General features: G+C 37.4%; 2 protein-coding genes across 23 annotated transcripts in view; one reads left to right on the plus strand and one right to left on the minus strand.

The window, feature by feature from the left end:
- The window catches only part of MADD (MAP kinase activating death domain), a 70,457-nt gene extending 68,783 nt beyond the window's left edge, over positions 1–1,674 (plus strand). For all 22 annotated transcript variants that reach the window (XM_085062538.1, XM_085062550.1, XM_085062541.1 and 19 more), the window contains one exon: positions 189–1,674. In XM_085062538.1, coding sequence (XP_084918664.1) covers positions 189–296 — 108 coding nt within the window. In that variant the 3' untranslated portion in view covers positions 297–1,674. The remainder of the gene's footprint in view (positions 1–188) is intronic.
- Positions 1,675–10,562: 8,888 nt separating this feature from the next.
- MYBPC3 (myosin binding protein C3) overlaps positions 10,563–24,748 on the minus strand; it is a 62,877-nt gene continuing 48,691 nt past the window's right edge. Inside the window, exons 27-33 of the mRNA XM_085062590.1 lie at positions 22,678–22,873; positions 18,039–18,178; positions 17,111–17,270; positions 16,401–16,537; positions 13,233–13,419; positions 12,271–12,313; positions 10,563–11,798 (exon numbers count right to left, since the gene is read on the minus strand). Coding sequence (XP_084918716.1) covers positions 12,303–12,313; positions 13,233–13,419; positions 16,401–16,537; positions 17,111–17,270; positions 18,039–18,178; positions 22,678–22,873 — 831 coding nt within the window. The 3' untranslated portion in view covers positions 10,563–11,798; positions 12,271–12,302. The remainder of the gene's footprint in view (positions 11,799–12,270; positions 12,314–13,232; positions 13,420–16,400; positions 16,538–17,110; positions 17,271–18,038; positions 18,179–22,677; positions 22,874–24,748) is intronic.

The raw sequence follows: 24,748 nt of genomic DNA on the forward strand, positions 1-24,748 counted from the left end.
TTTGTTATATGGCTCTTCTTCTCTGTCCATCTCAGTTAGAAGGTGGTATGGCACACATTTTCCTGATTTTGTCTGTAGCCAGAGTAGTTGCCCCGTGAAGGAAGACATGCAGCAAAATAGAAATGTGCGATGGATTTTATAAAACACTTAATCCAAATTTCAGTATCTCTTCTTCTAAATTCTTGTAGGCTCATGAGATCTGCTACTCCGTGCTGTGTCTCTTCTCATATGTGGCTGCAATTCGTGGAAAAGAGGCAGAAAACAAAAGCAAACCACCTCGACCAGTTTCCAGTTGATCATATTTGGAAATTCCTCCCCTTTGGCACACTGAAATGCAGTACTCCCAGTTTTACTGCAGTCACTGGAGCTCACTTTCTGTCTTTTATGAGAACTTGATTATTTATGTATGACCCTGCAAGTCTTTCCCCATAGAAAAACCTAAGCCTTCCTAACTGTTCAGTCTCCTTCTGAATTCATCCTTAAAGGAGTTTTTAAATGAGCTTTTAATCAGACAGTTTTGAACATCTGCATCCAGCTGTGAGTGACTTACTCTGGACATTCCTTTGGAATTCCTTTTTGTTAAGATGACTAACAGCTTGAGTTGGGTTGTTTTTTGTTCTAGTGGTACTTGTTACAATTTAATCACTTTACAACTGCAGACTTCTGCTTTCAGATTCTCTGATATGTGCACGGTGGAAGCAGTCTGGTCCTGTATGTTGTTTAAATGTTGTGTTTTTGTTGTTTTCCTTCTGTGTTGTTTATTTTTAATTACCAACACGGAGTTCTTGTCACATAGTTCTACAGTCCCTTTTGGTAGAGCTGAACAATTTAGCTGTCATAGTCTTAAAATATCATGTGACAGTTGAAGTTTGGTTATTTAATTGGTCCATCTGTGGAGGTGACTGCTTCTCAGGTGGGAACAGAAGTGGAGAGAGAAGCTTTGAAGGTAGTATATTGTAAAAAACTTGGACACTCCTTGGGTTGTGTGGGTTTTCAAATGGGGGTTTAGGTAACATTTCTAGCTACCCCAGCAGTAGAGTGAACCGATGCAAATAAGCACTCCCTAAAGCAGTTAATCACAGGGATTAGAAAATGAATAAGGCAGTGTAAAACTTGGAAACATTACTGGCAGAAGCACAGTACAGGAATCTGCAGAATATATTCAGACACCCAGAGGATTTTGCTGCCTCCGATTTTTTTAAACTATTTTTTTTTTTTTTCAATCTGTATCTGTATATGAAGGGATCCTGAAAATATTGTGTTTATGTGTAATGAAACTCATGTAGTTAAAACTACCCATCACATTCCTCATTTTCAATAGGCTGGATATGAATGGTTTTTTTGCATCCAGTTTTTGTTTTTGAACTGTACTGCACTTGTCTGGAGAGCTCTTAGGATGCTGGAAGGTGAGACTGTCTAGAGAAAATAATGTTATGTGTAAAATACCAGGATAAACTGCTCTGATACAAACTGATGTATTGTATGTTTTGACATAGAATTCTGACTAAATGCACCCAGAAATAACCCTATTTTGGCTTGGTCAGGGTATGTACCATTTAAAATGGAATATACTAGTATGGGTGAGGAAATTATGTAAATATTACAGTATCACATCTATTTATAGAAACTGTACAGCTCTCTGAATGTGAAAATAAAATGTCATTCAACCAGCAACTAGTTTTCATCCTTCTTTCATCCTGTGCCTTTCTGTCATTTGTTATTCTGAAATAAGTGTATTTATATACAAGATACACCATACACATACATGAAATAATGGAAAAGAGAAGACTTTAAATGGACAATCTAAATTTCTTTCCACATAAGCAATTTAAAATAATTTGTTTTTTTTTCTTCTATTACGACATCTGTGTCATTTGTCTTTAAAACAAAAGTGTTTGAAAAACATCAATAGGGAAAACAGACACATCTGAAATATGGAAATTTTTTTTTGCATGCTTGCAAGTGGAAATGGCATGTAAAGGATTTTTCATACTTTCCTAACATAAAAGCCAAAACTGAAATTGGCAAATAGTGAATTTATATATAATAATATAATAATGAATTGGCAAATAATGAAAATAGCCTGGTTTGAATTTATTTTCTTTCTTTTGTCTTCTGAGACCATAAATTTTCTTATAGCAGTATCTGAAATTTTAGTAATTGTAGTTTTTTGCATGCTACTGTATTTCAGGTGTGGTTAAGAGAAAGCACTGGTCTACAACAGAGAGATGCAATGCTGGGTCGCACTGAGGTAGACAATTTCAATTTTTAGATTGTGGTTGTGTAGTAAGCCTATTAACATAAGCAACGATAAAATTATAGGGGGAGGATTATTAAATGCACAACATCACTTACTATATATAGCTCCTTTTTAGATTACTTAAGATGCTGATGAGAATTACTTAGACTGATGAGAAACTTCAGTCCAGGATAAGACTTCTAAAGGACCTGATAATAAAAGTGGTCCTCCGTCCCTTTTGACAGAATTTGTTTTGAAGATCAAGTGTGGCTAAATATAGTGCTTATGGTTTGTTCTGTGGCAGGGATGAAGCTCAGCAACTGCACTGACACTGGGCTTCTGCTCTTAGGTGAGAGCAACTGACTTGGCTTCAGAATTGAAGACATTTTTGAGATATATAACATCTTCCTTGCACTTGATGTTGGGGGTGTAGCATATTCATCTGAGCCAAAGGCATGCTGTGCAGAGTTTCCACCACTACTTGCACAGTAGCTGCAACAGTGCTGCTCTCTGGATACCAAATGCAAATTGGATTTTAAATTGGTACAAAAACATAAGTCTTTTGCAATACAGTCTTCCATCCTTTCCACTCCATCACTCTGAAGTACTAACAGGTAGATAAACTTTATTTTGGAGGAAAAAAATAGTTACAGTGATTTGCAAGTGTTTTTAGTTATGTCCCACTCATTTTGATATTTAGGTAACAATTCCTTAGCAACATTTAAGAACTTAGAGGCCTCTAAACCTTCCAGAACCAAATGGAAGGCTAACTGAGACTAATGGGTAACTATAAATAGTGCTAGAAGTTTCTGAACACAAACCCTTTAATTCCTAAGTTTTTACCACTAGGAGGAGCCTGTGTCTTAGTTTTTAAGAACTTCAAAATTGCAACCTTTTAAATTTAACATTTGTGTTATTTCCAAGGCACTTACACACATGTAACAAAGAACATAAACTTGCCTTAAAACTTCCTTATGGCTGAACAGGTTTCTTTTTCTGCTACAATTTCTTTTTTGTGGAAGTTGTTTTTCAAAGTGACTGTTATTAACTGTTCTCTGCAAACATGAATTTATGAGTAGTCTTCCTGGCAGTTTTCAAAGTGGAACCAAAGTTACTAATTTATCTGTCTTCTGGTTATCAGATCTTCGTTGTGATGTTCCAAAAATGCCCTTGTTTTATTTGTGAATGCAGTATCCACTTCTAGTACAAGTGGGTACACATTTTAAAGGTTAAAAGCTTAAGCATTGGTGAGTCATGACACTGGTACTTACTAAGTGAGATTTGATGAAGGTATATCTGAAAAATGCTTTTTAAAGGTCTGTTGAAGGAAAGAGTTCATTACTTGAAGGAAACTATTGTAAAAATTTCCCGCACCCTGATTCCTAACTTCGGATAATCCCTATCCTCCTGCTTTGACACTTTCAGGATGGCTGAGTAAGATGAACTGTTCATCTGGGTATTTAAAAGCTAAATTGCTAGTAAATATCAGTCATTAAGAATTTTGATTCCAACTAAAGTTCTAGCTTAGTAATCAAAGTGGATGGGAAAATTGGCTGTGATTATAAGCCTTAGGAATTTTTATGTTGCAAAAATATTGGAAGATATTTGTAGAATCATGCTGCTTATGCCAGAGGAGGGCTGTTGGCTCACAGAGTGTGTTTCTAATAAGGACACCAGCAGCCTCTTTGCAATGGGAGCAAATCAGCTGCTTGCCCCAGTGTCAGGCATAGGCTCCTGTTATCACTGAATTCAGAACGAGGCAGAAAATAGAAGCTAAACTTCTCTCAAAGAGCAGTATTTACATCCCAGTTCCCCTTGATTGTCAAAGGGATGAAAGTCAGATGATGTTGCCTCTGAGGCAGGATCTTCCTTCTGGGAGAAAAATGGTTTCTGCTTAACTCTGACTCCAGTGGTATTTACAAACTCCAAGTCACTGCTCGTAGACAAACCAGGTGTTGATGAAATAAAACATCTCCTAGCTCCAGAAGAAGTGGGAATTGGGACCAAGAAGCAGTAGCTTTGAGCAAAGGAGCTTGCCATACAAAAGGCAGTGCCAGAGAGCTTCTTGGTGTTCCAGAAGTCACAATTCAGCCAGAGGCATCTGCTTGTCAAGGGCAAGCTTTTTCTAGATATATCTGTAACAAATATCACTTAGTAAGTACCAGTGTCGTGGCACTCACTGATGCTTAAACTTTTAACCTTTAAAATGTGGACCCATTTAGAAGATGACACTGCATTCATAAAACAAGGGCATTTTTGCAAGATCAAAATGAAGATCTGTTAACCAGGGCAGGACACTCCCAGGCAGCTCAGTGGTAACTTTACCTGTGCTGGTGCTCAAGGCCTCACACAGAGCCCTACCCTGTGATGCCCTTGGAAAATGTGCAGTGTGAGCATCAGCTTTGAGATTCTACAGCCATTCCCAGAGTGGCCATTTCACTAAAACAGTAGAAATGTGATTCCTCTTTCCAGCACTGTGTCTGAAGATTTAAAAGCTTGCTGTTGGTGACAAGGGAGGTTTGAATGCAGCTGAGTACATGCCAGGCTTAGAGAGGACCTCTTTCAGGCAGGTACTGTACTCAGATATTATAAAAAATGAGCTCAATGTTTATACCAAAGTTAGTAAAATTGTAAGTTAACTTCCTGTTTACAGGTATACAAAGTTTTGAAACTTCTGCACCATAGTAGTTCTTGCAGTGATTATTTTGTTTTAAAGCGTCAGTCCAACAAAGAAACATATATATGTCAGCCAAGGGCAAACAGTCCTGCTTCTATTTACAACAGTTACTATAGTGATAAAAGTGGTTTGGGAACCTATATAGAAAGAGAAATCCCCATCTCCCAAAATAGCTCTATATAAAAAGGAACAAACAGTGGCAGGAAAAACACCAGTAAAACTAAATAGTTGCTTCCTTCAAGTATATGAAAACTCTGGTTCTGTATTTTCGTTCTTCCCACTCATTTTTGCCTTTTCGGTTTCTCATATTTTCTCCAGTGAGAACCAGTCCATCCATTGTACTCTGGGTATCAAAGCACTCTCCATCTTCTCTTTCTGCATGTCGTCCTGCTTGGGTTCCTCCCTGTTTCCTCACACATCCTTGACCAACACCGTCTTCAGCCAGTCAGGGTCAGCTCTGCACCTCAATTTCCCATCAGATCATCTCCATCTGTTTCCCTTAGTAGGTTATCTCATAAATTGTTCTTGCCTCGGTGACCATCATAATCTCCCAGCCTCTTTGCCCAAGCTGTTCACACTTACGCTCTTCCCAGTCACCTGCTCAACCAGTCTTTGCCCCTTTCCAGCTTCCTGTCATAGCCTCTCATTCCTCTCCCCTGTCCTTACCAAGTGCTCTGTCATCTTTCATTCTCATCCTTATTCCACGCTTACTCCTCTTTCATTTAAATCAAGTTATTTTTGGTGGAGTGCTGAAGCGTGCTACAGAGGGAACGGAAAGGCTTTCCAGTCTTAGTACTGCTGTTCTGTGATAGCTCCCAGCAGCAGCTCTTTCCTACACTCCTTGTTAGAAATGGCTCAACCATTTAACTGATATTAAAAATAAATAAATTTCTCCAAACCAGACTTGTAAACTAACAAATTTCATAAAGTTTTTCAGTACTGTAGGAAACAAAAATCATAGAAGGAAATACCTTGCTTTGTAAATACACAATCCTTATACCAGTGAGGAAGAACAAGTCCTGTTTTGAGGCAAAAATTTTTGAGGACTTTCCTCTGAACAAAATCTACTATACTTGGTGTTTTCTTTTAAGGCATCATATACAATGAACTAACCTACAAAGCAGAAGGGAAGCTTGGATTTTTTGGTCATTTTCCCCCACAGTATATGAAAACTGTAATTAAATAACAAAAGGGTATTTGAGAGTTACATTGATACTTAGTCTTTTTGTGATCTTCATTTCCCGGAACAGATCTGGATTGCAGGGGCAATTATTCGGGTTATTACAGATATCAAGGAAATGCAACCTTACTTAAGGTTAAATTGTATTCATCCACAAACTGGGTTCATACATTTGGGTCCCACAGTTTATACTTCCAGGCAAAACAGTGGAAACTATGTATGATATTGTTTATGTTTGCTAAATAAATTATAAAGAACACAAACTTCAGACTACTACCAATGGTTAAGAAGAAAAAGGGAGCACACTTTTCCCTTACTTTTTTTACATGTGCATATCCACTGATATTTTACGTATTTTAGATTAGTCACTTTTTTAGATTATCTGTCTTTGGTACAGCTATCCTAATACACAATTATGGCTGAAATGTGTTCATAACTTGTACAGTTATCTGTGCTTTCAGGGCTGCTTTTTGTCAACATTTCTGTCTGGCACAAAAAGCAGATGCTTGACTATTTTTTCTAGGTCTGGACCTAATAAGTGAGGCTGTTCTTATCTGTTTCTTTTAAACTCAGCAGTTCAAGCTGTTTAAGATGTGTTGCTTATGCAGACTGCTGTGGGGACCTTGCCCAATGACAAGTAAAGGATATCTCTATGACAGCTTTTGTTTCCCTAAAATGGAGTTCCCTGCTTGGGAAGCACTTGAAAGGTATCAGTGGGGCTATTTTTAATCTCAGCAGACTCTTCTTATAAAATTCATTTGTAAGGAGACAGGAACAGCTTGTAGTTATAAACCTGCTCTGAGATGACATGTTAGTGACAAACCTTTCTCCTAAATACAGGCATTTTGTTTCAAAGTAGTTCTGTGATAAAAGCAACATAAATGACTTTTCTGGCTTCCAGAAGTATTTTCTCTTGCTGCTCTTGTTTGAATGGCCATTGTACAATTAAATTAAGGAAAAGGTTCTACCAGCTAATATTTTCTTGTGTTTTCATTCATTCTACTCAATTGTAGATCTCTCTTGAAATAGCTAGAACAATAATCCTTTCTCATAAGCAATGAAACCTGCAGGTGAGATATACTGAAGCTATCTTTAAATGTCTAGCATGCCCTGCATTGAAAAAATTGTTAAAATAGTATATAGGAACCTCTTGACCTCTCACTGTGATTTTCAACAAGTAGAACTTAATTTTTGTATATAATTTGATATAATAATCTTAGACAAACCTGAAAAAGTTGGTAAAGGTAACTGTTCCCTCTTAGAGAGAGGAAGAGGAAGATAAACTCATGACAGGTGAGGCACTTTTCATAAACATTCTGTCGGGACAATTTGAACTCAATCAATTTAATTTGCATTTTACCCCACTATAACGTGCAAGTAATGCAACCTAAGTGGCAAAGCTGCTAAAGAATAATAGAACCATAGAACAGTTTGTGTTGGAAGGGACCTTTTAAAGGTCATCTAGATCACCTATGTCATCATCTGTATCATCAGCTTGTGCTAAAATCTGGTCATGCATTGACTGGAGTGATCAGCTGAACTGAAACAATCCATGAAAGACAAGGTTTAGAATTTAGAAGCTAGCAAGGAAAGTGAGATTTTTCTGAACATGATACTGAATGCAAGTAGTTTTCTCTGTTTTACACTGATTTCTGCCTAACAGTAGAATGATATTCCAGGCAGTGGTTTATTAGCAAACATGTGAATGTGTAGAAATTTAGGACTCTTTCATTTTAGAGTATGTCTATCTGCATAGCTGCTAATGCACCTCTTTGTTACAAAGTTACAGGTATTGAGTGATGTAATTAACCATAACTTGGATAGCTAGATAAAATGCATCAGTACTGAATTGGTGACAACTTACACCAATGGAAACATAGCTTCTTATTATACAGGTTACCCTTCCTTGGACACACAAGTATTCACCTGCATTGGGGATAGTGGAAAGATATTTAGGAGTTCACACCATTTCTGCAAGAATAGCTTTAGTACTGGAGCATATACTTGGATTTACAGTGACTTGGGGATGAAATGCTCCTGACATTTTTGTAAACCAATCAGAAAAGTAATACTCAGGAAAGAAACAATGGTCATTTTTATTCTGCAGCTGTTACCACAGGTATGCCTGCTAGGTTTAAAGTAATAATCATGGATCTATGACAGCAGAATACAAAACAGACTGCAACATGACAAGCTCTGCCAAACAGTCACTGTCATGACTTCTGCATGGTCATAACTGTAATTTCCTTCTTTAGCTTCAACTGAACCACTTCTTATTTGTTAATAGGAAAAAATCATTATCTCCATGGGGGACTCTCAGTTAACTCCCACATAGCCTTTGACAGCTTCTGTATAAGCCCACTGAAGAGGAAAAGGGAGAAACCCAACAGCTTTACCTTAATTTACTATGCTCACACCACAATTTGAAGAAATTTTCTTCAGGCCTTGCAGCCCTGAGCAATAATCTCTCAGACCAAGAGCTGACCAGTGGTTGGGGGAGCTCCTGACACTAAAGGGAGGAGCTGGTGCTGTAGCACCATGCAGCTCTTTGGCCCTTTTCATTGTTATTTTAAGAAGTAATGGTCAACCATTAACTCCTTTTGCTATTTTTATTTGCTCATGAAATAATGGTCAGGATTTGAGCGCTAAGGCAATCTCAAGGAAACAGAGCACTCAGATAAGGTTTGTTTGCATTCAACAGTTCAATTCCAGCTGGTGGCTTTTATAAAAAGAATTATGTGAAGCTTCCCATTGCCAGGAGCAAGTAAATATTGTTTACTTAGAATATTTACACAACAGTGCTGAAAACCTGAATGAAACAAAAGAGTTGATGCTGTGGTGTGAAACGTGTGCTGTTCTAGGCTAAAGTGTCAGCAGAGGGTTTGTTTGGCAGGTAATGCCACCCTGAGAGAACTGGACTAGTAGTACTAGAAGTGCTTATTCTTCTTGTGATATTTTAGAGTTGATGTTTCTTAGCTCAAGTGAAGGACTGGGTTTTAGCACTCTGCAACACCCCTGTGCTTCAGATGAGTCTTATTTATGTTAATTCCAAGTATTTAAGTGTCTCCATCTGGCATATAGTTAGTAGTCTGAAGGAAAGGCATGGACAGTGAACCAGCAGCCAGCAGCCTGAATTCACAGGATTTAAATGGAAATTGTGGAAGCATCAAAAGTTACACTCAGTTTCACATCCAACTGGATAGAAATAGTCAGCCTGAAGAGGTTATATTTTTCTAAGTTACATATACTTTTCACATCGAAGGGTCTTTTACTGGAGCAATAACAGATTTTTTTGTCTTGGTGAGGAAAACTATTGAAGGACATCAGTAGGATTGCTGTGTTTGAAAGCAATTGTTGTCAGCTGTGAAAGGCACTTAATGTGCTACAAGAGAATGCTGCTAGGTAAGAATTTTTAAACTTTTTGACCTATGTCAGTTTTTTCCTTTTGCTATTGAAATTACCTTGCACACTTCTAACAGTACTTAACAACTACAAGGTAAGACTATTTGGCATGACATTTAGAGATAAGGATACCTGATTTGACATCAGAGATCTCACCCAGGAAATGATAGCAAAAACTGTCTTTCATCAAGTAGTCTTTCAGGTGTGATGGGGGAAAATTGTGAGACACTTTGTTGTTCTTAAGCAGGTCGGTCTGGGAGAGGCTTCTCAGTTTACGTGGTTTTAATCAGATTGGGATGAAGGTTATTTACTTCAGCATTTATTTATTACCAGCAAGGAATTAATGCTCAATTAGTGACTCAACTTGCAGGATCTCTGTCAGCCATGGAACAGATAAATGACAATATCATATACTGGCAAAACATCAATAAACATCTACCATTTTCTGAAGACCTTTCTAGAAATAATTACAGGAAATTGAGACTTTGCATGTGCACCTTCCCTCTTTTCCTCTTTTCAGTGTGAGGAGTGGTTAGCATTTGGAATTCAGAATTCACATTTTTATGAAGACTTTTTACAAACCTAACTAAAGTTAGAGCTTCTTTCTTGTAATTCTTTGGGTTTGCATTTGGCTCATGGTCATTGAAAGTTTTGGCAGTTAAAACTAATTTGTGTTTTTAGAGCACAGCATTCTTAGAAGGGCCTATGGAGTTAGGCTCTAACTCTTGCAATTCAGTCACTCCTTTGCAATGTGCAAATCATCCCACAGATGATGGGATGGTCCTCTTAGTCCGCTGCATTCTTGCCATAGGTTCTTTAGAATATGGATCATCTCTGTCTTTTATTTGTGGCACGTGCCTTATTTTTTAAATAATAGCGTTGGTAAGAAAATGTAAGCACAAAAGCATGTAATCCTGGCTGCATATTTTTCTTTTAAAATTTTATATATTTGTTGAATAAAGCAATGTGCAACAGACGAGGTTAACCTGGAATAAGTTGTCATGAGTTTTAGAGGGTATTATTTTTTGTTCTGATATCATAATGAAATAATCAAAATACACACCTCATGACCATCAGTGCTTTTATTGTGAAGATGTATTTGCTTGTTTAATACAACACGCTGTGTCAGATGTGCTTTCCCATCCCAAGTGGCATGTTGGAGGCAGTGGAGGAGTATTACTTCAGTTCCTTTGTGGAAATGCTTCCAAAAGGCAACACTGCCTGGATTAATATCATCTTCCCACCATCTCTTGTACTGTGATCATTAAAAAGTACTTTCCAGCCACAAACTATCAACTACTGCAGGTCTGGAAAAAACCTACCCCAAATACCCTTCAGACTTTTAGGTGAGAAACCAGAAATGCTATTGTGTCATTTGCTTAGACAAAATCATCTGCAAAAATGCTTACATATCTCTTATAGCCTTTCACAAACCTTCAGTAAGAGTTATGACAGTAAGTTTATTATATTCATCCCAAGCTTTGGCTTTAAAGTTTTTTATTTTTGTGCAAATAATCTTCCATGCTAGAATTTTCAGTGTTTCATCTGACGTGCAAAATTTTCCCTCTAGATTCATGTGATGTCTCTGATTGGTAGCAAAAACCATCTAAGAACTGGAATTCTATGCTGGTGTCATTTTAAAGGCTAGGAAACAAGTGAGTAATTATTAAAGAGATTATTTTCTATAAAAAGCAGAACAGTAGCTATAGCCAGTGGTTCCCAAATGGTGTGTTTTGGACACAGTTCTGCAAAGAGAGCACAGCAGTGGCTATTTCAAGCACTCACTGACAGTAAAAATGGTAGGAATGAAATTTACATTCTGTTGTACAGAGATGAGTATAATGATGATATACTGTAAATAATATCCTACTGCTTCATTATTCTGAGCTACTTGTTTCTTATGAAGAATGCCAGAGTTCTGCAAAGAGAAAATGGAGTGAACTATGGAACTGGGGAATTTTGGCTTGTTTTAGACTTTAGGAAATTACTAATTTTTTTTCATTTTGACATAATTTTACTTTTTTTTAATACACGTTTTTATGTATGTAATGGGGGAAAATTTTATCTTGATTTCTTTAAATTTCTTCATGTGGAGACAAACACAATCTAAGTACAACAGATGTATGAAAAGAGGAAATATTGTCTGAAAACACACCGAGTAAGCAGGACATTGCAAGACACTTCTGCCTCCTAGTACATGTGTATTAAGTGACTTCTAAGATGAGCAGGACTCCTAAATGAACAGAAATTATGCTTCATTAATTTCTTCAATTTTCTTCTCTTCAAGTTCCATTCTAATGCTGAGACAGAGAATGGGGAGAAGGATTTATTGTCAAATGCATTACCAGATTTCTATTATATTACTTCATTCTTTTGAAGTCTAAACTGTACATTACACTTCTAGATGCATTTAAATTTTAACTATGCTTTTTTGTTGAAGCAAGATTATTGATATTAGTTTTATTATCAATCACTACTTTAATCAATAACAGTCTCTTAGAAGGAGTGCTTGTATTGAGTTAAGAAAAAATGACAACAAAGAATTCTGCTACTCTTGCAGATTTTTGCACTAGCACAGTGTATTAAATGTGGAGACCCATGAAATAGTGACTATTGAAAAAATAAAGAGAAATCAAAACAAACACACATAACCCCACCATTATTATAAACATTCAAAAAAGTCTCTACCATGAATATCTAATGATTGTTTAATATTATGTGTAACCAAACAGCCACTGCTCCTTTATCCAGCTGAATTATTTTGGTTCTTACCTTGACTTGCAGATGAACTGAGATTCAGAGTTTTACTGAGGTGCTGGAGAATGGAAAAAAAAAGTTCAATATATTATCAGACATTAAAGGATGCTAATTTTAAATTGAGACTTGGTACTGAAAGTGAAATATTGACGCTCTCTAGTATTTGCTTTTATCTGACGATTCTAAGAAGATTTGATGTTTCTAAAGCAAACTTCAGATGATGATAAAATTAATCTTTGAGCCCTGAGGGTATTGGCACCCAGTGCTGCAAGGTGTACTGTATGCACATTCCTGATTTAGCACTGAGTCAAATATTCAGCACAGTGCTGTGTAGAAATACCTTCAGGCTTGCTGTGCTGAAAATGGATTTCCATCAATTACTGTTATGTAGGTCACTTTTGCAGCTTTTGCTGGGTTTGAGCACTTAAAGTAGTGCTACATACATTTGTATTGAAGAATAGATACAGAACGGGAAGCTTTAACAAAATCTTTAGTTGATATTTTTAACTGTATTATAAGCATGTGAGTTTTGTTCCTGGTCCTTTTGATAAAATAGTCAGTGTTCCAAATATGTTTATGATGTAGCATGCACTACCTTTTACATATGTCTAATATCCAATTACTTGATTTAAAGCTTTCAGTTATGAAATAAGCACAAAGGCTAATAAGGTTATCCTCAATGCAGTGTTTGTAGGTAGACCTCCCTTCCACTGCTAACTGTCTATTCTAGAAATATTAAGTCAGAAGTGCAATAACTGTACACCTCCAGACCTGTATTACCTAGCAAGTAACCTAATTCTATCATAACACTTCACAATGAAAAATAAAATCTTGCTGGTGCATGTAATTAATGAACTTTATACTGCCCGAAAAGTCAGGGTTAGATAAAGGGGAACTATGATTTTATTTTCTTTTAGCCATCCATTGCTCTATCTTCATTGCAGTGTTAGGGTTTTCCATAGGATTCATCTGATTACCTCTGACATCCAGTCTGCACTCTATTTCAGCTTCACCACACTCATTAACAGCTTTACAGGTGTAAATGCCACCGTCAAAGGGAGTTGGTTTTCGGATCTCCAGGGTCAACACCCCCTGCTTACTGAACATGCGGTATTTGGCATCCCCAGAGAGATCCATTTTGTTTTTGAACCAGAATATCTTTGGCTGAAGAACAAAAAAGAAGATTTTTAAAATAGAAGGTAGAGAATGGAAGATTTACACTTGATCTCGCATCTTTAGTGTAGCCATCAAAGACTAAATAACATTATGAGGGCTATTTACAAAGCAGTGTTAATAATTTTTCAAGGAACATCTTATTCAGTACAAATTCATGAAACCAGTAGTTCAGAAGTTCAGCATTTCCTTTAACTCTCAAATAGCGTATAGAAAAGGTCTGTGTCCAGTTTTTGTGATTAAAAAAACCCCAACCTATTAACTGTCGACAAGTTCATTAATTAATGAGTTATTTAATAGTGCTTATTAAAATACATTTTAATGCTACAATATCTTAAAGACGGGGAATTAAACTTCAGAGATGGTTAGAGCAAAAGTGTCATAAAAGTCCACAGATATTAGGTTGCCAAACTGGGATGCCAAGGTTTGGTCTGGGAAGGAATTTTCCAAACTGTCTAGAGTATTTTTAGAAACTTCAGGAATTTCAAAATAAAGTTCCCATTGGCTTCAGCTGAGGAATAAAGTAGTTGGTTCTGTACCAGTTCAAGTTTTTGTGCTTCCTTTCCAGTGCCTGAAAATGTGCATTTAATTTTTATAAGTGCAATTCTGAAAATTAGAAATCTGATATAAACCAAATTGTTTTTGTTTATTTCAAGCTCATTAGTACATAGAGTGAAGAAACACTCTTTAAAGAGTAGAAGACCAAGCTTTGCATTTATCTGTTTTTCTTTCAGAAGTAATATCTTCTGTTTCTTCATCTATAAACCCCAAAACTACTGCACTGTTTTTACAGAGTGCATTCAAATCTACTGAATCTCTTTGTGTTTTGACCTGTGGTATATCGATCCAGTGCATCCCACTTGCCATTCTTAATTTTCTTGACAAATCTCAACTGGCATTTTTCCTGCCTTAACATTTTTTCCTAGTTTTTTTATAACCTCTTTATCTTTCTGGGTATATGCCTTTTATCATGCTTCATTACTAGAAGGGCACAAGTACTGTCTCTGCCTCAAGTGGTAACTTTCCATGCCACAGGTTATGCCTGAGGTGTGCTTGAGAATCTACAGTTATTCAGAACTGGAAAACTCCATCCACATAAGCTATTCTCTTAGTAGTTTATGTGAACGAGACCTTTTGCGGAGTATCGCAGTAGGAACTGAAACATTTTATCAAGGTTAATTTGGCCAATGGAAGTACAAAAATGTGTCTGGAAAACTTGCTTATAGAGTGTTAGGTGTGCTGAAGGCTGAGGACTACTTGGATCCTTCAGGCTAATGTGGAAGGACAAGCTGGCATACTTGCCTTCCAAAGCCTGACACTACTGTACAATAACGGCTGTAAAATTCAGAAGGTTTTTTAAGAATCTCCTTAAAACCATGGAAACTGAATGAAGTGGATGCAGATGCACAAAAATGTCAGTTAACCAAGAGGGAATATCGTCACTAACACAGTCATTTCTAAGTTGAGGCAGCTACTGGAGGATGGTGTTTTTTCTGTAATATTCTTGTTCTTTGGCAGCTATTTCCATGGATATGCTTCCTTTTTATATTTGAGTTTTGTCTGGAGCTCCTTCTTCATCCAATGAACTGCAGCAATTTTTAAATTTTTTTTAAATTTATTTGGACTCTGAACAATTGTTGCATGTTTTGCTCTGTAGCAAAGAGATCCTTGCACAATATGAGGTAGTGAAAGAAGCTGAAAATAAGCAGCCAGAGGTGAAAGAAGGGGGTTGCATTTTTGTGATTGTACTAATTTATATTTATGACAAGATTATGTCACAATATGGTAAATTCCATCACTGCAGACAAAAATCTTATTTCCCTTTTCTGAGAAGTCTAAATTTAGCTCCTGGCTGATACAGCTTTTACAACTTGTTCCTGATTAACAAAAGAGTACATCTGTATGTACTCTTTGATGGGACTTAAATAAATACATTTAGAACGGGAAGATATTCCCTTGAGATTAAAAAACCAAACCAACACAACCCCCCCAAAAAACTTCACATGAGACCAGGCCTTATTCTATTTAGTTTTGCAAAATAGCTCAGACTTCCCCAAAACTTGTGTGGATGCACTGATGTAACAGAAAAACTGCTGTTCCTCTGCAATGCTTGGTTAAGGGAACAGTATATGACATTGAGCTGCTGTTTTCTTCGAAGTCTGAAGAGAGCAAAGTATAAGATTGTGAGAAGATCATTTTGTTGTTGTTTATCTTCTCCGGTGAGGAGGTTTTATGCAGATGTGGTACATTTGCAGTGGTGTGGTGTCACCACAAGCAGTGACTGTCCTTCCCTCTGCCTCCTTTCCCCTGTCACCCCTGGATTCCCCACAGACCCACCCTAAAGCTTGCCCCACTCTCTGCTGCAGCATTAGGTGTGAGTGAGGTGGGACATGGCTGGGTGCTCTCTGCCTCTCCTTTGTGCAGCCATGGCACACTCCAGCCTCTCCTTGTACAGCCATGGCACACTCCAGCCTCTCCTTGTGCAGCCATGGCACACTCCAGCCTCTCCTTGTACAGCCATGGCACACTCCAGCCTCTCCTTGTACAGCCATGGCACACTCCAGCCTCTCCTTGTACAGCCATGGCACACTCCAGCCTCTCATTGTACAGCCATGGCACACTCCAGCCTCTCATTGTACAGCCATGGCACACTCCAGCCTCTCCTTGTACAGCCATGGCACACTCCAGCCTCTCATTGTACAGCCATGGCACACTCCAGCCTCTCCTTGTACAGCCATGGCACACTCCAGCCTCTCCCTTGTGCAGCCATGGCACACTCCAGCCACTCCTTTGTACAGCCATGGCACACTCCAGCCACTCCTTTGTACAGCCATGGCACACTCCAGCCACTCCTTTGTACAGCCATGGCACACTCCAGCCACTCCTTTGTACAGCCATGGCACACTCCAGTCACACCCAACTGACAGGAATTCCCAGTTGTTGCACCAATATCAATGACAGTCCTGATGTACCTTGGGGATCCCTCTGACGGCACAGCTGAGTGTGGTGTTGTATCCTGCAATCACAGAGCGGTTTACCAAAGGGTGGGTGAATTTAGGAGCTTCGGAGAAGTCATGTTCTTTGTAACAAGGAGGCTTATAAGTGGTGCCTGCAATTCAAAGAAACAAAATAGTAAGAACCATGCTTTCAGTTTTGCTGACCTGTGTATAACCTATCTGTCATTTATTTTGCCTGTATGATTTAAGGAAGCTTTAAAAGTTTTGGCATTTGTGATATAACAAGTCTTTAAATGAATTTCATTCTAAAACACATCTCTTGCTTATTTAATGTGTTAGTTAAGGTAAAAGGTCCTGGCAATCATGAGTTTTCAGCTTCTCTTAAAAATATGATAGCCATATGCATGCAGGGAAAGTCTTCACCACAGACATCTTAAACTTTTAACCCCAACATATAAATATAATCCCCCAGTTGTATTATTTTCTTAAGATAATATAGTTTAGGAAGAACTTGTGATTAAATATTTTTAAACTGATATTTGTATTAGTACAAGAGATCTGCCTAGATATGGGCTCTTGATGCTAAAATTCTTTATAGGTGTAAGTAACTAAATAATGAAAATATCTTTAGCGGTGCATCTAGTAAGACTGTATTTTCCATTTGCCAGTGTATTACTTCTGGTACTTAGTGGCTTTTGTGAACTTTGTTTTGAAGAAGATGTTACCTGTTTTTTGGATATGGGCAGGATTTTTGGTGGTTGCAGCAGTTTCACTCAATCCACACAAATTTTCACTGAAGATTCGAAAAAAATACTCATTTCCCATAATCAGGTCTGACACTATACAGTTTGTGCGCCGATAGTGATCAAAAACAGTATACCATTCCTGTAACAAGACTATACTGTTTAGAAAGATGTTATCAAAGGTAGGACATGATGCTAGTTTTGATATGGAGAAATTCTTTTTGCTATAAGAAAAAGACAGGCAGACACGTATTTAACACTAACCTGTAAAATGAATGTTATGTTGCTTCATGTGAAGGTCAGCTGATCTCTTTTCTTACTTTTATATTCTGGCAGTGTGATAGATGTATGAATACTTGCATTTTGAGAAAAAATCCCCCACCTCTCTACCATATTTGAGCCATACTCATATCTGGGGAATCTGGTATAATGTGTGTACTCAGAATGGGACAAATTAATGGGGACTTCCATGAGAAACGTTTTCCAGTTGGACTGGCACACATACCTCTCCCAGTATTTACCCTGACATGTCCAGCATCTCACTTCAAGTCCAACTCTTCCTCCCTCCTCTTCAGTTTTTTACTGTGCTATGAAAAATATAATTCCAAATAAAAAAATAAAAATTCCACCTTCTAAACAGAGCTCTTTGTGCAGGCACCACCAGAAATTGCACATGCTTGGTCTCTCTTCCTTTTAATACTGAGCATTTAATGCAGTTCTATACTTCATCTTCTGGGGTTTTTTTTAGATTATATTTTTCAATGTTTAATTGCCTCTGAGATGCCATGGGACACCTTGGACACACAACTGAGAGTCACGAATTCAGTAATTTCCCTCAAGTCTCTGTGTTCCCAGAGCAGGTGGTGGTTTAAACTCCCTACAAAGCCATGGACTCAGCACAAGTTCTTACCATGGTTTTTTTGTCAGCTTTCTGAACTGTGTAGCCCAAGATCTGAGCATTGCCGTCATCCTGGGGAGGTGTCCACTCCAGGGCTGCATTAAATCCCCAAACATCTACGAGCTTTACATTCTGAGGAGGACCAGGCTTGTCTGCAGAGGACACATAAAAAAACACCTTAGCTTTTAGTTCAAGATCCAAGAGCTTTGTCATTTCCCCATGCAGGGAGAAAAAATACAACTTGATAGCAATCTATAATGTTCCATAGCAACACACTTCATTTATGTGATGTTAAAACTGTAAACAAGAAAGGTAGGAAATTTTCAAATACCCTCTTAATACTCTTCTGGGAGTCCTGAATTCTACTGAGGAATAGACAATGTTCTAGAATTAGTAACACAGGAGCCAGACAAATTCTTCTTTAAAATGGAGTAAGAAGTTTGTGTTGTTTGGATGGATATGATTAACTATTTAACTGCAGTTTTATTCCTTTGTTACCTCAATACAATTTCTTGGGCATTTATCTACATTGCTGTAACTACCAGGGCAATGTAATGTGCCTTCCAGCTGAGGAAGGCCAGCCATTTGGGAATACACCTGCCTTTTCCCTGTTCATTCAGTGCTCATTAGCTTGCCTAGTAAGTGATATTTCTCTGTAATAACTAGAAGAAGTACAAACCCTCAAAGAGATGTAGATGCCTGTGTCCTTTTTAAAATACATGGAAATACAGAGAAAAAAAATAGTATGAAATGATAGTAATTTTCTTTTTTCTCTTTTGAGGATCATTCATATTTATACCATATTGTTTATTCATGTGCTGTAACATTTAAATTAGATTTATTAAATTTTAATAAATTCAAAATTTTAATTTTAATTTGAGGACACCAGTTCACCTTTTTGATGTTAGATTGTTGCACACAGTTACAGAGTCTTTTAGGGAGAGCTGGGTAGTTGATCTTGTTATTGAGTGAAAAAGAGTTCAAGATCATTCTAGACTGCTGAAGGGGAGCTGTCTCCCCATTTTGTAGCTAAGCTGGAAAAATTAATCAAATGGTAAGAATCAGATGGATGTATGTTTGAGATGTGCAAAGCACAGAGGAATGTAATTATAGGTGGCTTGTAATTTAATTCCTTAAAGAAGGATATGCAGACCTGTAATAAACTAGCCTTGGTTATTCAGGGAACTGTGACTTTCTACATCAAAACATAATGTTCTAATTATTTTTTCACTGACAAACTTTGGAATTGAAAACTGCTTTATAATTAGGTTTGACCCCTACTGTCCTCCTTCAAAGTGGTGCCAACTAGAACACCGCATGATGTCTGATAAGGGATATGGAATGCATTGCTCTCATTCCAGATATCATCCTCTTTCTCCCTATCTTTCACTAACACATCAGAGAAAAACCTGCCATCTTCTGTGTTTCTCAACAGCCACCAACCAGGTAAAGCCTTCTTCCATTTTTTTCTCTGTTTCTGAAGTAGGCAGTGGCAATGTGTTAGCAAATGAACAATGTTGCATATGGAGATGTGGAAATTTATTTGTTGTTTACTTGAACCACAGATTAAAGCAAAAAAATCTAATTGTGTTGTTAGATGTGTATCTTCATTACACAGAAATCGATTAGTCTATTCTGATCTGAAGAGAAGAATTTTTCATACTACATACCTGTGTGCACATGTGTGAAGAACAACCTAAAAAAAGGTAGAGATTCATAAATTTGCTAAATGGATTTTTATATTCTTGATCTTTGTGGTTCGATAGGATAATGCAATCTGCAGGAATGTCTATTAAAAATTTCTTTGTAGAATGGAAAAATATTTCTTTCTCTGTACTAACAAGTGCATCTCTAGCTTATGAATAGAGGATGGGAAAAGTTAAACTTAGTGATGCTTCTGTACCAAATTATTTTCCTCTGTAAGACACTGTATTAGAGTGGGGATTTTTATTCTGAGGAAGTATTCTCTGTTACCCTCAGCAAAAGCTCAGCTGAGGGGTTTTGCAAACTAATGAAATTTATACAATGCAAAGAAGAGCTGAAGTGTGAATTATCTTTCAAAAAATAATTATAATTTATATTTTCAAATAATACATAATGAGAAAGAAAATTAATTCCAGTTAAAAAAAAAAGGAGAACTGAGGTTTGCTTCAGTCAATAGAAGGCATAATGGAAGACATAATTAATTGATTCTTGTAGAGGGGGAAAGAAGATGAGGAAACTCTATTCTCCAGAAATGGGAAATATTTTCATTATTTAAGAGCTTTCCAAAAGTATTTAATATAAGAAATACTGTATTCCCATAGTAAAAGTGCATATTTTGTAGGTCTGTAGAATAAACAGCAGCAACTGTTTTGACCATGAGAGAAGGTGATGGCAGTAACAGAATTGCTTCCTCTTGTTTGGAAGGGACATGTGACTCATCACCGCAGCAGAGCTTTGGGTGCCTGCATTCTTGCTTTGCTCAAAAAAAAAGATAGGGGCTGAAGCCAACAAGCATTGCTTCTTCATCAAGTAGACTTTTGCCAAGGGAAGTTAGCTGATGAAAAGACACCTAAAAGATCACTGATTGACTTGTTCAATCACTGAAAGCTGGATTGGGTTTTCAGCCTGCCACTCTAGAGCACCTAAAGCACCACTAGGAGAACAAAAAGAGTGCCTGAATCACCCATATTTCTATCCTGCCAAGAGAACATAAAATCTGGGGAGCAAAAAGTGCAGTTGAGAGAATTGAAAAGAGGTAGTTCTGATGACAGAATGACAGAATTGAGAAGCAGAGTAGATGTTTTGGTTGCAGAAGTATCTGCATGTTACAAGCCCTTTCTCTTCTTGGTCACGAAAGGAAATGAAATATACATATTCCCAATTGTTTGAGCAAACTGCCCAAAAACTACAAAGTTAATGCCTGTCCTCCAAATTCTGTGTGATAAGATTAATTGCTTTTTTTCATTAATTTTCTAAATGAAATAACTCTTTGACAATTGTAGATGGATGTGTTTTTGTGACATTCTACAGTATCAAACAGTAGGTAGAAGATACTTGGTGCTATGATCTAAGAGCAGTGGCCAGAATCAAGAGTCACTAACCAGTTTTATCAGAGTATTTTTGTGTGTAGAGTGCACTACTCCCTATACCTGAGTCACAGAGTCATAGAATGGCTTGGGTTGGAAGGGACATTAAAGATAATTCAGTTCCAGCCCCCTGCCATGGGCAGGGACACATTCCAGGAGACCACACTGCTCAGAGCTCCATTCAGTCTGGCCTTGAACACCTCCAGGGATGGGGCATCCACAGCTTCTCTGGGCAAATTTGGGATTATTTTGTTTTGGCTGCCATTTACTTATTTTGCCCTTGCAGAACTGCAGCCATCCTCTTGAGCAGAAGCAGCTGCTGGTTTTAAGACATATTTGCTCCAATTTGTTATGCCTTTTTTGTTTGTTGTTGGCACCATTACCATTCTGCCAATATAATTTATAAGACTTTGAGCAGAGCACAGTCAGCATTTTAAATTCCAAAACATTGGGAGTTGAGCCAAAAAACATATTCTAAAAATGTATTGATACATAGGAGGAAATTTGGGATGACAGTGTCAAAGTGTGGGGAAAGAGAAATAAAAACAGTTATCAAGAATGTTAAAAAGAGTGGTAATAAGGAGAAATAGAAGGGCTCTGGCTGAACATCAATGAAATCTGAGCAGACAAGATCTCAGAATATCTCTCATATAATTCCAACAGAAGTTATGGAAACTTTGGCAATGCATTCCTTTAAAATGACATTAGAAAAGAGACTGGAAATTGTATAATGCAGAATAAGCCTCAGATTTACTAGACACTCTGAACAGAGTAAAGCATTAAATGTGAATTTTCCAAATTCACAGGACTGTGTTTTGTTGTAATTTCTAAATTTTGGAACAATAGTCGTAAATTATGGCAGTGATTTTATTTTCACTATCTTTATCTAATGAAAAAAAAAAAGGGAGTATATTCATTCCAAGATTCGTATTCCCTTCCTTGAGTACAATATGGCTATTTCTAAGAACCCCAGAACTTTCAAAGTCTTTCTATCCCTCTCAGAGAGGTAGAAAGAAGATTGGTGAGGATGATCAAAGATATGGAAAAGCATCTGTTTGAAAATAATCAAATGAAGAGTCTAAAAACTGAGAAAGTAAAATGAGGTGAGTGTGACTGAAGGCTATAAAATCATGAGTAATATGAAAAAGGTGAATGATTGTTCATGGTATTTTTTGATACAAACTGTATGGGTGTCAAATGAGATTGTCAGGAGACAGACTCAAAAATAAATAGGTACATGCACTTAAACTTAAATTCCTTATAAAAGGATGTTTCAATTCTCAAGCTAGACCTGGATTAAAATACAGACTGGATAAAATTACTCAAGGAAAAAATCTCTGAAGATCTATGGAATGCACAGAATATACCTCATTCTCTGAAAGGCTCTAGGACACAGATAATTTCAAGGTGGGAAAATATACTAGGAAAATAAGGTCACATGCTAGCCCTGCTCTGAGCTTTGTCCTACTCATCTGCAACCAACCACTGAAAGGATTCTGAGGTAATTGGATCTTTGGGTTGCCTCAGTCTGGCCCCTATTTTGTATCATCTGCTTAATTTTGATGTTATCAGGGTCTTACCTATGATTTGTATTGTTATTGTAACTTTATCAGACATGTTTTCTATCTGAAGGGTGACTTCATATGCTCCTGAGTGATGAAGCTCTGCCTTTCTGATGAAAAGGATTGTGTCCGTGTTGCTGTTTCGAATTCCCACATCTTTGGAGTCTAGAGCTTGACCATTTTTCAGCCAAGTGATTTTGGGTCTTGGTTTGCCCTAAAAAAAAAGAGAATTTTTATTTTTTTTAGGCTTTAGTGGATTCCCATTTTCCTCTTGGTGATATGTAAGTCTAGAAACCCTAATATAATACACAGAGTTGAGATTGTAAACTCTCTAAATGCTTCACAATCCTATTTTCTTTCAGACAAATATTTGCTTCAATCTGTGTGGTTTAGTGGCACCATGCTTTGAGGATGCCATTTAATTAAGGATTGAAATGATATTGAGACTAAATCCAGAAATACTATCCATGTGCTGATCTGGTACTCTTTCCCAGGCATCAGTGAAGCCAACAGGTGATCTGACTTATTCTGATTGTTATTAGCAGAACTCTTACACACCTGAGGACTTAATTAACTCTGCTCCTTTTCTTCTTCCTTTCTTAAAACATTTAATACTCTGTCTCCCGGCATTTTTAAGATCTTTTGAAAAGTTATTATCATCTTGCAGTCTTGCAATGTGAAACTTACTGTGTAATTCTTTCTGCACTGCAAAATTGTTTTAGTGACTATCAGCCTAAGCAGTCAGTGTTGCCACACCCATGGAAGATGGCCTTGTGGAATCGAAGAGACATCAGTGGTCTGCCTCACTGTCATCCAGCCATTTCCAGGAAAAATGGTAAGTACTATTTTGTTCTTCCAAAGTTGTTGGAGTGCTTCCCCAGTACAGCTCCAAACAAGGAATCCCAAGCAAACAGAAAATGTTCATAAGATATTTATGAAGTGTATTAGTAGTTAATGCAACAGAAAATAACTCAGCGAGGGGTTTTAAGTTTCTGCCAGATGACCAAGGTGAAAGAGTGCAGCACAGGCCTGGAGCAGTTCAAATGGATGGGGAGGGAAAGTGGAACCTTCCAAGCCAGCAGTCAGCTGTGCTTAGGCTGCCCTGGAGTGGAAGTCTGAGGCTCTGAAATTGGGACACTCTGCTGCCAGCAAACAGCAGAGAAGGCAGCTCTAAAAGGCTCGTTAATCCACTGGGTGTCTGGAACACCCTCTGAAAGACTCTATGTCTTCCCTACAGAGGGAGATTAAGATACTCAGACTCTTGGTTTTGGTGCCTAAAGGTAGGCAGAATAATAATGAATCTTTGTGCATTGCTACACCTTTAATTCAGGTTTGTCTGGTATTTGCTAAGAAAGTCTGTGCAGCATCATATATTTGTCACTGGTGTTAGAAAAAAGGCTGAATATTTTATCAGAGTCAGGCTAAGATCTTTCCAAAATTATACTTAAAGGACATTTAAAACACCTAGAAATTGCTATTTGTTCATAGATGCTCTTTTCTCTAACTCATCAGATGTATTGTAATTTATTTTATATCAGGGATGTTATAGACCTTGACTGAGCAATGTTTTTGGATCTTCCATTTTCTCTATCTGGTAAATTATTTTCTTACAGCTTTCTGCCAAGGAGCATAGTCAGGAGTGTGTCAGACCCATAGCCCTGAAATAATAGATACAAGATAGTTTTGTCCAATTCTACTGTACCTTTGCCCTGGTCTTGTTTCATAGAACCCTCACAAAAACCTACTAGAGCAAGAGATGGCTTCCTCTCTTCAGCTGGAAGGTGTAGTAGAAATTCTGGAGCAAGTAAAAGTGTTTGGGTTTTGTGTTTTATTTTCCATTTCCATATCTTATTATTGGTCAACTTGACAAGAAGTGACTCTATTTTACCTCCAACATATGTGTGTATTTTAAAATGATATGAGGATCCTCCTTGAAAAATTTGGCTAGGGAATACTTTCAAAATAAAAATAATCTGCTAAAATGGTATAGTTCTATGGGCATTTATTTAAATTGCTACTTTGTCAAGACAAATACTTGGCAGGTTTTCAGGCTGATTACAAGATCGTTGCTGCAGGTGTTCTAGTGCGG

Source organism: Lichenostomus cassidix, chromosome 5, assembly GCF_008360975.1.
Source record: "Lichenostomus cassidix isolate B80296 chromosome 5, HeHo_3.0, whole genome shotgun sequence".
Lineage (NCBI taxonomy): Eukaryota > Metazoa > Chordata > Aves > Passeriformes > Meliphagidae > Lichenostomus > Lichenostomus cassidix.